This window comes from Xiphias gladius, chromosome 6, assembly GCF_016859285.1.
Source record: "Xiphias gladius isolate SHS-SW01 ecotype Sanya breed wild chromosome 6, ASM1685928v1, whole genome shotgun sequence".
NCBI classification, from domain to species: domain Eukaryota; kingdom Metazoa; phylum Chordata; class Actinopteri; order Istiophoriformes; family Xiphiidae; genus Xiphias; species Xiphias gladius.
Window position 1 is genome coordinate 22,933,996 of NC_053405.1, and position 16,140 is coordinate 22,950,135.

General features: G+C 40.5%; 1 protein-coding gene across 3 annotated transcripts in view; it reads left to right on the forward strand.

Moving 5' to 3' along the window:
* The window catches only part of LOC120791113 (capping protein, Arp2/3 and myosin-I linker protein 3-like), a 29,956-nt gene extending 14,675 nt beyond the window's left edge, over nucleotides 1-15,281 (forward strand). For 2 of the 3 annotated variants that reach the window (XM_040129291.1, XM_040129293.1), the window contains 20 exons: nucleotides 281-453; nucleotides 561-629; nucleotides 1,063-1,156; nucleotides 2,601-2,699; nucleotides 2,794-2,913; nucleotides 3,000-3,113; nucleotides 3,190-3,365; nucleotides 3,523-3,610; nucleotides 3,709-3,828; nucleotides 6,562-6,628; nucleotides 6,979-7,166; nucleotides 7,462-7,541; nucleotides 9,919-10,095; nucleotides 10,643-10,841; nucleotides 10,935-11,691; nucleotides 11,832-11,932; nucleotides 12,115-12,241; nucleotides 13,956-14,027; nucleotides 14,200-14,307; nucleotides 14,652-15,281. In XM_040129291.1, coding sequence (XP_039985225.1) covers nucleotides 281-453; nucleotides 561-629; nucleotides 1,063-1,156; nucleotides 2,601-2,699; nucleotides 2,794-2,913; nucleotides 3,000-3,113; nucleotides 3,190-3,365; nucleotides 3,523-3,610; nucleotides 3,709-3,828; nucleotides 6,562-6,628; nucleotides 6,979-7,166; nucleotides 7,462-7,541; nucleotides 9,919-10,095; nucleotides 10,643-10,841; nucleotides 10,935-11,691; nucleotides 11,832-11,932; nucleotides 12,115-12,241; nucleotides 13,956-14,027; nucleotides 14,200-14,307; nucleotides 14,652-14,692 — 2,970 coding nt within the window. In that variant the 3' untranslated portion in view covers nucleotides 14,693-15,281. The remainder of the gene's footprint in view (nucleotides 1-280; nucleotides 454-560; nucleotides 630-1,062; nucleotides 1,157-2,600; nucleotides 2,700-2,793; nucleotides 2,914-2,999; nucleotides 3,114-3,189; nucleotides 3,366-3,522; nucleotides 3,611-3,708; nucleotides 3,829-6,561; nucleotides 6,629-6,978; nucleotides 7,167-7,461; nucleotides 7,542-9,918; nucleotides 10,096-10,642; nucleotides 10,842-10,934; nucleotides 11,692-11,831; nucleotides 11,933-12,114; nucleotides 12,242-13,955; nucleotides 14,028-14,199; nucleotides 14,308-14,651) is intronic. The other variant, XM_040129292.1, reaches the window with a different exon arrangement.
* The last annotated feature ends 859 nt before the right edge of the window (nucleotides 15,282-16,140 follow it).

Consider the following 16,140-nt stretch of genomic DNA (forward strand, 5'->3'; position numbering starts at 1 on the left):
TGTTACCCTTGCAGGCATAGTGTCTATATAACTGCACACCCATATTGTGAATAATTCATACATACAGCATGTAAAGTCATGTTGGCGAGCAGTCACATCGCTCTGCAGTAAATTTCACCACTGCACTTTATCCTCTTGGCTTCCCCCTCTTCTCTTTTCAACGTTCAGTTTTCTCAGTGCCTTCGTCAGCCTCATTTATTCCTAAATACCCCCCCAACACACACACAGACACTTAAGCACACATGCCTGTTTCATGCTTGTTTCCCCTCCTCCTCTCCAGGCCCTGCAGTCTCTGTCCCTGACCGACTCGCGCCTGCGCTCTAGGGGCACCGTGCTGGTCAACGCCCTGGGCAGCAACACCTGCCTTAGAAAAGTGGACCTGAGCGGGAACAACATGGACGACATCGGAGCCAAGATGCTGAGCAAAGCCCTTCAGATCAACACCACGCTCAGGTGAAGGAAATAATTAAGAGAGATAGGATATTTCTGTGTTTTTGCAGTATAACTTGTCCTCCATGTGGAGGTATGTATTCAGTGCCACTCACAACTGTGCCCTGCAGGAGTGTGACATGGGATCGCAACAACACTTCCGCAGCAGGATTTCTTGATGTGGCCCGAGCACTTGAACAGTAAGAGCAAGAAAGCATGTATTTTACATAAGTATGCTGGGACCTAGGCACTAACTAAATAAGAGGATACCTGCAAGAACTGTATTGTTTTAAGAAACCATGTTAGATTTACCTTCTATGTTAGAACATTTAACAACATCGAAATTTGCAACCTGAGCTGAGCAAATTGTTGCTTTCCACTTTGCTATCTTAAATGGTCCACACTTACCTTTCGGCTAAGGATGACAAGATTAAAAAGATCAAAGTATTACTCAGTCGTTACATGGCATGGGAGGCATATTTTGGGATGAACTCGTCCAGTGGGGATATTAACCTTAACTAACCCTAGAATCTGTAACCCACTTTATTTTCTCCTTTTAGCCTTTTACTGTCTCCCTCAATAACTCGTCCCGTCCTTTGTTCTTCCTTCCTCTTCTTCTCTTCCCTCTCTCAGTAATTTCACCTTGCAATACATGCCTCTTCCCCTAAGTGACATCAGCCAGGCGTACCGCAGCAACCCTGAGAGGACAGAGCAGGCACTGACTAAGGTCAGCATCAGCGACCAGCCATTGTCACATTGTCATTGTCAGAAATAAAAACTTCGATTCAAAGAGATTAAACAAAATCTTGGAGACAAAATCTTTCTGGTTTGCAATAGAACATCGTCATCATTTTGTCTCACGTCTTCAAAAGCAGGTTTTACTTGTACTATTGTATTTTCTTGTACTATGCATTTAAAACATTAATTCATGGAGTGCTTTGGATCATAAATTAGGGCTCTGACAGAGAAACTGTATCCAAAAAGATAAATGACAGAGCAAATCTGAGGCTCTATGAGATGTGTATCTGGTAGGCAAAGGCCCAACTTTTATCATAAAGAGTCGTTTTATCATAAAAATCCTGCCCCTGTAGAACTCAATACAGATCTGCACAGATTGGTGGAGTAGTTTGATTTATTCACCAAATGAAGAAGTGACCAGGACCCTGTTTCCCAAAAGCCTGTTGATGATGGTCTTAGTCACACTGTAAGTCTGTGGGCTAAGATCATCTCAGCCTTAAGATGCTTTTGGGAAACAAGGCCCCAGGAAGTTGAGTGTACAAACGTTCTTAAATTTTTACATGTGTCTTGGAAATGACACAGTAGACATGTTTTATACTTAGAAATGTCAGCATGAAATCAGGATGAAAAGGAAGCTTAATGTGCAGTAAACAGTGAGAACTTTCAGCTTGCTGCTCTTTCTGAGTGAGTTAAAGAAAGTAAATTCGATTTAGCTTCTGCTCGAGGCAGATGTCACTCCTTAGTACAAATTTAAACTGAAACAACATACATATATACTGTATATAAATATAAAATGTATATAAAAGAAAAGACACAATATGGAAATTTTAAAACAAAATTAGGAATGTAGCATCTCAGCTAAAGCAGATTAATACTCTAGGATTTAGGTAAAGTTCCTTTACTTTGCTGCTGCTGCATATGAATATGGTTTTCCAGTCGCCTACACCTTTTTTCCATCAATGTGCTGCAGTCATTACTGTAATTATTTCTGTCTGGATACAGGCAGCCTTACATGATGAGAAGAGGTTGGCACATTTAAAGTGGATACACAACTGTTCAGTTGATTTGCTTATTTTTTTGTGCATGTTTTACATAACTTTTATTTACAAATGTAAAATCGATCACTCATTTTACCTTAAACATCATTTGACAGAGTGTGTCAGTGGTCAGGTTAAAAGTAAATGAACACAAACAATAAAAGCATTTTTAAAAACCATGTAGTTCCAGAGGTTCCTGCTTTTAGCCTCCTACAGGTGTGAAAGAGGCGTGAGCTAAGAGCATTTGGGAGACATCTATTAAACTTAAGAAGGTTTGTTAGATGGATTCATTCATTGCTCTCTGCTACAGTCTGCCTGTTGCATCATCATCCTCTCTTTTTTGCCCGTCTGTGCTCCTCATGGTTTGTGACTCTCCTCCGCCTGTCTGGTGCGCAGATCCAGCGTGCTCTGGTGAGGAACAACCAGACCCAGCGCTTCTCTCAGCGCCAGGCTCTGCGGCTGCACCAAGGCCTGGTCACAAGCACCGCAGAACAGGTAGCACTCATCTGTGTGCGCTTACCTCTGTGTACGTTTATGAGTGTTTTATGTGTTTGCGCTCGTCACACTCCCCTGCCTGTCTATTTCCAAGGTGATGGAGCGCCTCTGTGTGCGTGTCCAGCAGCAGGTGTGTATGTTACGAGGTGTCGGGGAGATGGAGGAGATTCAAGCTGCTAAACAAGTGCTAAAAGAGGCCAGGAATTCCCGCGCTGTGAGTGATGTGAAATGTATTCGTGTAGTATTTAGTTTACAGTTGCACTGACTCTGAATTAATACCTTTCTCTCTGGTCCTCCAAGCTCTACCCTTCACTGTGTGAGCTGGCTCACGTGCTGTCTGTGGACGGGCCGGTGCGGCAGAGACTGGACTCTCTGGCTGGTGAACTTGCAAAGGCTGCAGATAAGGAGCTTCAGGTAGACCTAACAGCTAATTTTCACACTGTGATCCATAACAGAGGAGTGACTGAATGATAACCAGTGCCCGTTACAGGTGATCGTCGACTCAATGGTGTCTCTCTGTCGCGAGCTCTGTCCTTTATCTTCTTCTGCGGCAGAGAGATTGAGTCCTCCGCTGTCATCCGTCTCCGAGCGTGTGTCTATCCCTCGCTCTGCCATTCGGACAGCCCTGATGGAAAGAGCAGCGCAGGATATTCACCGAGCCTTAGAGTAAGAAAGGGATGTGGAGAAGGAAAAAGGGGCAGAACAGCAGTAAAGGGTTGCAGCACTAAGTCTGAATTTGATAAGCAGGTTATTGATTTGCTCTCACTTTTACCAAACCTTTGCCTGTCTGTCCCTCCCTTTCCTCTAACCCAATCTTCTGCAGAGAAGTGAAGTTGTCAGTGGTTTCCTATCTTACCAACTCCATCGTGGACCAAATCCTGCAGGAGCTCTACGCCACCCATAAGACCCTGGTAAATTCAAAACACTTCCTGTAAAAGTTACTGCATGCGTGACAAAGAGAGAGCGAATGAGTGTTTGTCCAAAGGTTTAAGACTGATGTCTCTTGCAGTCTCGGCAGGTGTCTCACCTTAAACGGTGGGATGGGACATGTGAAGACGGGACAGGTTGGAGATTTAACAGACACAGAGACTCTCTGGACATCACAGATGAGGAGCTCGGCACCAGCATAGTGAGTGTAGGCGTATGGACATGTGTGTTTTCTGTTTTTCTGGGTCTGACAACTCTAACATCTGAGCCGCCATCAAATATGGCTCTGCTGTTTGTTTTCTTACATCAGTGTCATTGTCCATTTCTTTTACAGTTTGTGTTTAGCTTGTTTCTGTATCATTGTCTAAGACGCTTGTGATGAAGGTTTTTTTCTGTAAGTTTTTTTTTTTTTAATATTTTTAAATTAAATGAGTAGGTTTAATGATCAACATGATGCACAATACTTCCACAGGAACAGGGTCGTTCAGTCACATCTTTATAGTCACACAGTGTATATAGTCAATTTTTTACAGTATTTTACTAATTGTTCATGTTATAGTATTAGATATAGTCTAAGATTGACAGTAGCAGTCCGGTCATATTTTGTTGTAGTTTTTGCCTGCATCGCTCTCTGTGTGGTGGCTTTCTGGCTAGAAGTATTTTAAAGAGATTAAATTGGATTTTGCCCAGGTATAATATTATCTCTTTTGCAATCTCTTGCCAATGTAAAAGAAATACAGAGAAAATATGACACACACCAGCCACTTTTTTTTGTACCACACTGCTTCTGGCATTTGTTTTGTTCTTTAGAACCCCCCCTGTTCAAATTTTCATCTTGGAGTCACAAGATATTGTACTAAGTTCTTCCAGCTCTTTCCAGCTTCTTTCTCATATATTATTCCCATCTTCCTCAGTTATTTCCAGGCCTGATTCTCACAGTCGAGCAGGTTTTGGAGTTTTGTATTCTGTTGTATAATCATGGTATTAGATATTCACCCTTAATCTTGTACGGAATTAATGAATATGTTGAATTAATGAATATGTTAACTAAATTTGGTTCACTCTCCTCTGCTTGTTTACCATATAGATAAACCTGAGTACTACCACTAACCAAACACTGGTTCAGTTTTGGCAAAACTTTGAGCAATGATGGATTTTTCCTCTGGGTTCTGGCTTTTGAAATATTACACTGACTTTCTTGACAGGATCACTACAGTTAAAGGTCAAAATTTGAAGGGCCCTAGCTCCTCCACTGGAAACATTTCAACAATATTTGGAATGATGATGGGTTGTCAGTTAAAATGTGTTTTGGCGTTTAGTAGTTTTTCACTGATTGGCTTGATCAAAGCACAATATTTAGGGTCAAAATTTCAAAAGTCCTATAATTCCTCTACCGTAAGTCTGCTGACATTAAACTTGCACAAATCAAGTCATCTTTATACGTGATACCCACTGGTCTAAAAGTAAGTAAAGTTAGCATACCCTGATTTGGTTAGTCTTGTACTATGTGTTCCCATGCAGTACTATCTATTCAAAGGGCAATTATTTGATGCTCACTCCCCTCTCTTTCCTGGTTTTCACACAGGAAATGCTTATTTTTTCTATACATTTCCACCTGCTCAGCTATTCTTTATCATCAAATGAAAACCTGAAATTAAATCTTAACTGAATGTTACCTCTATGGCTATAATATAGCGAAGCTGAATGAACCAGAAAAAGAATGAATTGCAAATCTCTGGAGACGCACTAAAAGAGCAGCTCAGTATTAACAAGACAGCAGGTAAAATTGCCGGAGTAAACTGTTTCGCTGACATTCTCTCAACAATCTGCCATAAGCCCAGGGCCCTTTTCATCACAAAGAGTTCAGTCTCATATACCTCTAGCCTTGATGTCTCCTCTAAAACAATTGAGGAATTCAAAACATTTTTGTTTGTAAAGCCGAAACTATCAGAGCACTCATTCATTCTCCTGATCAACACCCCAGTATTTTACTGGATAATACTGGTAATATAGGTAAGTTTAAACCAATTAATCTCTGTGATTTATTAGAAAAAGTCTCTCCAACAAAACCAACAACTGCCTGTCTGAATATTATGCCCTCCAGAGTTTTTCTTAAAATACATTTTGGACATTGTTGCTTTCAGTGTTCACTGGTTTTACCACCCTGTTTCAAACAATTAGCAGTGCAACCACTCAAAACAGTTTTAAATCATTTTTCATTTTCATCTCCAAACACATCTTTCAGGAAAGTCCTTGATAAACTTGTTTTTAAACCAGTCTGAATCAGCCCTTTTGATCGTCTCAAATGATCTGCTCTTGTGCACGACGTTGGTCTTGATTTTACTCTTTACTGACTATTAACATCAGCTAGTATCTCCTGTGGAGTCCCTCAAGGATCAGTCTTAGGCCCCATCATTTTCTTGCTTTACATGTTTCCTCTTTAAAGACTCTTAAGGACTTGAGGACATGACTCATGACAGTGGCTCGTAATTTTTTTATCTATATCGAGAGCATGTCAGAGTTGGCAATTGACTCCTACCAATGTCTACAGCCAAGCTAGCAGCTCTGTGAGGCTGCACATAGCCACAGCGGTGCATTGAGCTAAAGGCTAAAGTGAGGAGGCTAGCACGCTCACAATGACAATGCTAACATGGTGATGTGTATCAGGTATAATGTTTACCATGTTCACAATATTAGTTTAGCATGTTAGCATGCTAACATTGGCTAATTGATACTAGACATAAAGTACAGCCGAGATTGATTGGAATATCATGAGTTATGACAAAACTGCACTCACAAAAGCAATGATTGGCCTAAAAGATGGCTTGTATCATTTGTGCTACTTGACATGTTTACTTGTTCCTGCTTGTGTGTCTGACCCTACGTACTTATCTCTCAGCATCCCAATACCTTTTTTTTTTCTTTTTTCTCCCAGGACACAATAGCCATTAAGAAGCGCAGCTCGAGAACAAGACGAATACGACCTGTCTCCACCAGGCTGAGTGAGTACTGCTCTAAATCCTCTCATCCTCCTCTGTCCCCTCTTTCCTGTCTAGCTCTGACCCCATCTTGTCTCTTTGGGGGCTCCATTAGTGTGTTTTTTGTTAAGTCTTTTTTCCCTTTCCCATCGCTCCATCTGAGAAGTCGGTTAATGACTCTTTTAATCTGATCCGAGCCAAGTCTGAGTCAGTATCTCTCTGAGAGCGGTCGCTGATTGTTTTAAATGCGATGAATTTCAAAGCAGAAAAGATGGCTCCCTGTAATTCCCCCATTTTGGCTCTTTGACTGTGCCTTCTTGGTTTCTTGCCCTCGAAACCTCTATAATCCTTTCGTTGCTCTTCACCGCTATCAGGTCTGTGTGACGACTCCAGCTCCTCTCCACCCCCCTCCGTGCCATCATACTCATCGCCACTATCCCGCTCCGCATCCTGGGAGGGCCTGTCAGAGCTGCCTACACAGGGCCTGCCTCTTCATCATGTGACACGGGTTCGCCCAAGACCTCCGCGGAGGCACAAAGGAGGGCACATCTCTGCTGAAACGGTAAAGCAGGTTTGGTATCAGCTACGTAGTTACATGTCAAGTAATCTGGACTATCTATCAATCTATGCGTAGTTCTCCCATTTCCTAATGTTCATGCCCACTGGCACTGATTCCTGTGTTTGTCAGAGGTAATCTATACAAAGTGGATGGTTGCAATTGGATTATGTCATCTCACTGAAGCCATGTAATTCATTTGTTTTATTGCATGCGGAACATTAACAAATGAAATCCACTGCAAGTAAGCTGACCTCTCTAAAAAGAGTTTAAATGTTTGTGTGTGTCCGTGTGCACACAGCACTGCAGTGAAAATGGAGGAATAAGCCCTCTTGATGATGGACTCCCAGACTTCTATACTAAAAGAGTGCTCCCTGATAGGTAAGAATGTCTTTATTGCTTCCACTTTTGCTTCTGAAATTCTCAACTATTTTAACTACAAATCACATTTCCTTTGAATTACTGCTGTTTCCAAAGCATACTGTAAGTTTTTAGATTCAGATCCCATGTTCCAGTAAGTCATTTCAAAATCAATTTACAGACTTTAGACTTGCTTGAGATAGCTAATCCATCACAGTGAAATTTTTTTCTCACCTTTACTTTAAGTTATTGTCGCGTCGTAATGCAGCTGTGAACAGAGACTGTTTTGAAACTCTCTTTGTTCAAGGATGTCCAAGAGAATTATCTGCTGGACAGCAGCCTCTTACAGTAAACATAGTACTTCATAGTGTACTATGTAGTGAAATGAGAGGTTAAAATGCAATGATAGGAAATCATTAAAAAAATGTTGGGTGTGCTTTGGGAAAAAGTTAGTATATATAAAACTCCAATAGGAGCATTTTTCATCTATCTATCTATAAAAATTCCTATGTGATTGTGTTAAAAGAGAGTGGGAAACTGTTTTAGTAGAAAGCCAAGAAAGGCACACAACAAAAGACACAATATGAATAGACAAATTACACTGTTATAGTAAGTTAGTGTGAAAATTGTGGCTTCGGTGGAAATATAATATAAAATCCCCAAACAATGCTGACTTTTTCTCACACTGTTTGTCTGCATGTAAAAGAATTATACTTCCACACAAAGACTAGGTAATTTTTCAAGGTTCAGAGGACACTTCATCTCCCCCTTCTCATACATAGTTAGCTCTGATAACGACAACACGATAAGCCAGAAAACCCACTCTTAAAATCTGGAAACAACATTTCCACCTTGTTTCCAAAGATGGTTTCAATAAAGGATTTCTGTAATATTTTTTCATATGGAAAACTTAACATTTCGGTCCTCATTGGAAAAATCTTGGGAACCTTGAGATTTAATTAATGTGGTGTGACTTTCTGATACCTGCTTTGTGTTTAGTCGTAGAGATGTAGTCGTAGAGCCATAGAGATGGCCTGGTTGTTTTGCTGAATTTTACTAATTCAAAGTTATAGTTCTGTTTTTTTTAAATGGTTAGGTCTTAGTGGCTTTCATTTTTATATTGTGTCTATTAATGTGTCTGTTGATATTGAACAACTTCAGAATGAAAAGAAAAAGAAAAGCAATAATTTATAGATACACCTTTTAGAGGGCATACCAACCAATAGGATGGGTTTTAGGTTTTATTACAGAGGTGGATACCCCTGTCTCTATTTTATACATCAGGCTAGATTTTAATTTGATGATTTCTTACTACTTACTGTGATATTTTCGTCATAAAGTTATCAAATATTTAAGCTGATTAATTTACAAAAATACATTTATGCAATTTCCAAATTGAACCTTAATTCAATAAAGCTTCAAGCAACATGAGACTCGTAATGACATCCACGCAACCAAACACATTATTTACTGAAGGCATAAAAATATTGTGTTTCACTTTGTATAAATGACTGATTCTTTCCCATTTGTTGTCAGAACCCTGCTGAGTTCTGGCAGTTTGTGTGTGCACACATCTTTACTGATGCCTTATTTCAGTTGGCTTATGTTTATGTTCTTGTTTTTCCTAATTCAAGAAGGCTTATGTTTCTCTGACCAGCATGTTGTCTTTGAAGTACTCTCCTGGCGAAGTTTGGCTTGTTTAGCTCAGCCGCTTGTGCATTCAGAGGCAGTTCTAGTTGATTCTTTCATCCATCATCTTTTAGATCATCAATTAAAAAATACATTTTGTCACTCTTTGATGATTAGTGGAGTTGAAGCTGGTGGTTTGGAGCTTTCTGGGCATGACTTGTCCGCTGGTGTCTGTGGTTTTTGATCAAAGAAATTACATGTTTTTCTTTTATGTGGCTGGGGTCATTAGTGGCTGGTGATTTCATTAAATGTGTAATCAGTCTGCTTTGGAAATGAATTTTTTATAATACATAGTATAATAAAGTATACATAGTTTAGAATTTATGAGCTAGAACAAGCAGAACCAGCAGTGCTACCCTTTAAAATATAGAAGCAGTAGTTAGGTGAGCCTTTATTTTGGAGGAGCTGAATTCAAGAACAGTGGCCGCAGCTTATCAGAATAATGTTGTTCCCTGCCATGCCACAGATCATCAGGTTAAGTTAGTGCTTTTAATAGGATTACATTTATATTATAATAAAAAAGTGCACTTTAGATAAATCACTGTGTACTGAGAGATGTTGCCTAGCAACGCTCAAAGTACAGTAGCAGAGAGGAAAAGCACCCGACGCAGATGACATCCAAACAGAGATGACTCGTGTGTGGACACACAACATGATTGTTCTGGACCGGACTGTGTGCTTGACATTCAACCTCTCCCACCTCTTTCAGTCAGCTCTCCTCTCTGCACAAAGCTCACTCTCTGAGGAGGAAGAAGAGGAGAAACATGCTGGCCATCTTCGGGTTCCGTAAAAATCGCCACCAAACTCTTTCCAGTCAGGGGCCTCAGGAGTCTGAAGCAGAGATATATGGAGATGGGTGTCACACTGTTGCTACAGCACCCACAGGGTTTGTGTATACACACACACACACACACACACACAACATAATCCATTATTGTTAAGAAAGACATGGCCTTGAACACACAACACAATGCCCTTGTGATGAACCAGATAACAATATTCCACCTCGGAAAGGACTTTCCCTCCATATTCTACTCGACGTCTTCACATTTTCTTCTGGTTATCTCTTTCTTGGTTTTTCTGAGGACAGTCAGTAACACTGAACTCCATAAATACTCCGATAAATATTACTCTGAATCTCTATCGTTTCTTTGTAGTTTTGAGAAATGGCTGATAGCGGCCAAAGCACAGGCAGGCTGATACCAGTGTGTGTACACAGATGTCAGTGACAGCTGGGGGCTCCGACTCTGATCCAAATGATTAGAAATGAACATGCTGCAAGTGAATTACAGATTAGGATAGCAAGATCGCCGATTCTTGCCAGAACTTAACTACACTGTTCTCAAAGCTTGTTACATTGTAGTCTTAATTCTGCATTTTGAATCTGTGGAAATATTAGCAGACTAACATCTTGGGTGTCTTCCAACTTTTAGAACTGCCACAGAGAATGTGTACACACTCCTCCAGCCTCCGAGGTCCGCTGCCAGAGCTGGGTCTCCTGGTGAAGTGGCTGATGGGAAAATGAACGATCACCAGGGGAAAAATACTCTGGTTCTGAGTCCACCACCAGTGCCAGGCATCCCTCACCCAGGCGTAGGAGGAAGCAAACACCCCTTTTATTCTCCCAGAGAGGTGCAGTCAGTGTGGCCCACTTTTGTTGTTGTCTATGCTGAAAGCTTTCACCATTCAAACTTTCTTTTGCCTCTTCTTTTTGTGTTTTGACAGAAAGCTGAAGGAGACACTGTGTTTGATCAGCCGGTGGAGACAGACAAGTACTGGGCCGATGATAAACAGAGGACAACAGAGGTGCTGCAAGCAGACAAGCACTGGATGGAGGCGCGACAGAACGATCAGCACCTAGAGAGACAGCGGTTTGACGGCAGGCTGCAAGAAAGAACTTTTGGAGAGCCGAGAACGACCGACAGACAAACCGACAGGCACTGGACTGAGAGCAGACATCCAGACAGACACATGGACAGACAGTGGACTGTTGATAGACACACCCAGCGGCAGATTGACAGAAAGATAGAACGACAGTGGCTGGGCGGAAGGCAGATAGACAAGTCGTGGTCGGAGAACAGGCCAACGGACATACAGTTGGACAGTCAGTGGACTGAGAGCAGACATCCGGGCAGAAAGACGGACAGACAAGTGCAGGCGCTTCATTTGGCTCAAAGGCCACTGCCTCCGTACCCATCAGACAGAACACCTTCACCGAAACACGAAACAGATCCTCTGAAAAGCACAGAGGCAGCAGCTACAGACTTGCATCAGCAGGACACGCAGGGAGACAGACACGTGTGTCCCGACACTGGTGGAGGGTTTACAGAAGGATGGAAAAGCAGCACAGGAGAGGGAGGCGGAGTAGGAGGTCGAACTGCTCCCTCTGCATGTAAACCCGATCCCCCGCCGCAAAGCAGTAAACCCTACCTGTCCAGGCTGAGGCAGAGACATCAGCTGGAAAGCTCAGATGCTCTACCAGGTACTTCGCATTCTCCTCTAAAATATCCTCTCTCTTAGAGAGGAGGTTTTAGCTATGCAGATCTCTGCTACAGTGTGTAGCAAAAAAAAAAAAAAAACCCACAAAGCAAGATGACAGCCACTTTTTTTCAATTTGTACAGAGGAGGAAGGAGATACAGAGAGGGATCCTGGTAAGATGGAAAAGAAAGAGAGAGAAAAAAGAAGAGATTCTGAGAGTCAGCCTCCTCCGATTCCAGAAAAGGTGTGTATTTTATAGCCATGGTTTGTCCCACTTTTTGCTGTGTAAAAGACAAAAATACCTTGGGTACAGTATTCAGTACTAAGTCCATTGGTTACTGTAAATCAAGAGCAAATTTGCGAATTGCTAATGTTCTCTTTGTTCTTGTTGTTTATTCATATTTCCTTTTCTGATCTGACGAAAAGCCAAAGACGTCCTTGTATGTGACTTTTCCAAAAGAATTAGCCAATGAGAGGAACTTACCTCCTCCTCCTGTGCCGCCTCCTGTTATCAAGCCAGTGCATGGATTACCAGACAGAGCTGCAAGTCAAGGTACCTGCACTGAAAATACACACAAGCAACAGGGTTTGAGTCCGAATATATCATTACATAAGGGACAACATCCTTAAATGTATTATGGAATTCATATTGTTTTGACGCGTGTATAACTTTTGACGCGTAAATAATTCACATTCCCCTCATGAAAAATTCACATGCCTGTTTGACTTTGATATTACAGTAATTAGTTTACTTTGATATTTTGTTCAAACTATATTTTTGCTATTGATGATCTCTTCCGTGAATCAGGAGTAGCTTACTGTTGCTCAGTCAAACAACTGTTACTTGGAGCCTGTTCATGTTGTTGGAGACTCCAGGAAATGACTGCCCCCTGCAACAAATCCTGGCACATTACTCCCAATTAAACCACAGCTTACTGTTTTTACACTTCTATTTTTGTAAAGATAAAAAAAAAAGATGTAACATGTTATTTAATGCACTTAAGAGGTGCTGATTGGTGGATTTTGTTACATTTGGACAGAGCCAGGCTAGCTGTTTCCCCTTTTCCAGTCTTTGTGCTAAGTGAAGCTAATTGGCTGCCATCACATGCATCATGTTTAAAGTAGACATGAGAGTGGTATCAATCTACCTTTGTCACTAGATTTACCAACTTTTCACAACTATTTAACACGTTGTCTTCACAAAAGCACATAGCAACAAATCTAGCATCTTTCTGGACAAACCTTAGCTACTTTCTGTAGAAGAGAGTAGCCAGTATTTCCCTGCGAGCCTGAGGTCGAGCTTGACCTCTTCAGGCACACATCTATGTGCGTCTCATTGAATTTACCGCGTTGCAGCTGCATAGACGTGAATGAGCTTCTATATTTATCTCTGGGGGATCATTTTACATGATAATGTAGTCGAAATCACAGCACAGCCGTTGTCTTTAACTTAATGTGTATGGTGATTTTGCCAGATGACGAAGTGGTTATAAGATCCGATTTTAGCAGTGCGGAGCAGCTTGGAAAAGACTTGTTAACATGTAGTCTTAATGGGCCATGTTTCAGTCTTTATTTCGTACGTGTTCCGTTGTCTGACAACAGAAACAGAAAAACATGTAAATGAGAACAGCTTTAATGGGAATTCAGCTGTATTAAATTACTGTATATGTGAGAACAGAGAGTAGGATAGAAGCAAAAAGATAAAGGGCGGACCAGCCATTAACTAGGTTTTCACCTAGTCTTCGTGTGTGTGTGTGTGTGTGTGTGTGTGTGTGTGTGTGTGTGTGTGTGTGTGTGTGTGTGTGTGTGCGCGCGCACGTGTGTTTGTGAGCATGCATGCGTGTGTGTCATGCACAAGTGCCTTGCCAGTATGGGTCAATACAGAACAATAGAACATAACTTACATGGCAAAAAAAACCTTGTCTCCTATCTCAAACTCTAACGTGAAATGTGAATAAAATGTGTCAAAATGGTTGTTTTCTAAAAAAGAAAGAACCCCTCATAAACGAAGGACATTTTCCTCAAAGGTGTAGCACTTAAATTATTTTATAAAGCACAATAAAACATTAAATAAACTAATTTCTAGCATGTATACACAACAGACCATGTTTCCCTATTTAAACAATATATATATATTTACATATGATATATACATGTTTATATATACATGAGTATCGCAGATATTACACTGTAACCTGTTTTGAAAAATCCATAATATCTGTTTCTCATTACATGTAAACAAACGTTTTTCCTTCATACATGTTCAGGTGAAGAAGGACTTAGACCTCAGGCACCAGTGAAACCACAGAGAAACAGAAAGGCCATGTCTTGTGACGCAGGTACAATTTCTGCACAGTCTTTTCCACACTATACTGTGTACAGTTATCATTAACCCAACAGGCTGTTACAGTGCATATATTTGTGAATGGAATATGTGTATATATGTTGATCTGTGTGTAAAGCGTCTGTATCTAACTGTGAATTTGTGTCTCCTGTCCTCACTGAACTCAGGCACTGACAGGGAAAGCCCTAATAACGTTGAGAAGCCCCCAAATCGCAAACCCCCCGTGAAAAAACCTAGACTACCCCAAAACAGAAATAAGTCACTGGACTTGTCTGGTACATGTCTCTCTGGTCTTATTTATGTTTGAGTGTGTGCAGCAGATGTTACAAAGTGCGAGTCATGTGGTGATCAGACATTTTGTGTTATTGTTGTGGAATGTAATTATTAAATTGCTATATATAAAAAGAACAAGTTAAATAGAAATACAACAACAATAATAATAATAATAATACAGTGGATGCTTTATTGTATAAAACTATATGCCATTACTAACTTTCTGTTTTGACACCTTTACAGTAGACAGATAATATCTGTAGATCACAGCTGAATATACTATTATTGATCAACCGTAGTGATATTTTTATTATTTTTTTGGTAATGGTCCTGTTTGACTTTACAGACAGCATCAACTCAGCACCTGGTCACAGCGAGCTGCTGTGATGCCCGAGAAATTCACCTGCCGCTGTCCAGCCGAAGCGTTGTCATGACAACCGTGGAGCATTTAATCCAATGAGGAAAAAAAAGAAAAACATCTGTGGAGGGGAAAGCCAGAGAGAAAATGCAACATGACAGACATCATAAAGCATCAGTCACTTGCTTCTGTTACAACACTCACTTTCCTTAATGTACTTTCGTCCCTCTTCAGCTTCACCCTGACTGTGTTTCTGTCTTTGCTTTCCCCTCACATGAAAACCCGCTGAACTCTTTCTGTGGCTACAGTATTTTAACAGTATTTGCTACTTTAGAAAACCCAGTTGATCATTGTCTTAAGTGTCGGTGGATGGTGAGCCGAGCGCTCAAACATTGTGGCTTTGCTAGACAGAAGAAAAAATGTCTTTATTAGAATGTGATTTCTTAAATTTGCAATGCATTTTTGACAGTTGATTGCCTTGGTTGACACTTGAAAATGAGTTGCTTCTTATTAAAAGAAAACTTGATGATTTATATCTAGTTTTGCCTTCAGGAACTGAAAGGTAATATATTTTATAGAAAAAATAAATATTATGTATGAGCACCCTCACTGTATGAATAAAACACAAACAACTGTGACTCTTACTGTGGCTTCATTCTTACAAATTATTGTTAGCAGATTGTTGTTATCAATTAACCGTTTTCTCTTTAAAATGTCAAAAATAGGGAAAAAAGCCTGTTAAAATTTCCCAAAGCCGAAGGCGACTAAGTAAAGATAGGTTTTCTGTCATGTACGACAAAGAAAAGCTTTAGATCCTCAAATTTCAGAAGCTGGAAACAATAAATTTGGGCAATTTTATTTTAAAAAAATGATTAAAATGATTATTTACTGAAACAGTTTAAATCAGACTACTTCTGTGTGAAACGCTTTGCTGGTAGTAACAAACCAACAGAATCATCGAGGACTGTATAATTCCCCCCATTTTTATGGCGCTTTGCAGCATTAATGATTTGACTTTTTCGATTCACTCTCACGGCTCTCATGGCGTTGTTTTCGGTCGCAGCGCTGCAGCTGTTTTCACCGAAACATCTCTAAAAACACTCTGTACACCACCTGCCCAGCACCAGTCGGCAGACAGAAAAAGTTAGAAGCTTGATTAGCTGGTGAACATGGTATAGCTTTTAGCAGCTAATGCTAAAGAGCCAGAATTATTTTCCTCTGGAGTTGGTCGAGACCAACAGAGCTAAAGGAGAGTGAATGTTCTATGATAATGTTATCTGCTGAATGTGTAAACAGGCAGCTAGTTTGCTAAAAAGTTCAACACGTAAACATAAAGGTGATAATGTGTTGTGCTTTGAGCTTGATTCCGCTTTGTGGTAACTTCTTAGCCCCAAATTACCACAAATGTGTTATTGCAGTCTCAACATTAATACAGTTGAAAATTTGATGCACGTAAAACTATAAATCATTATAATTA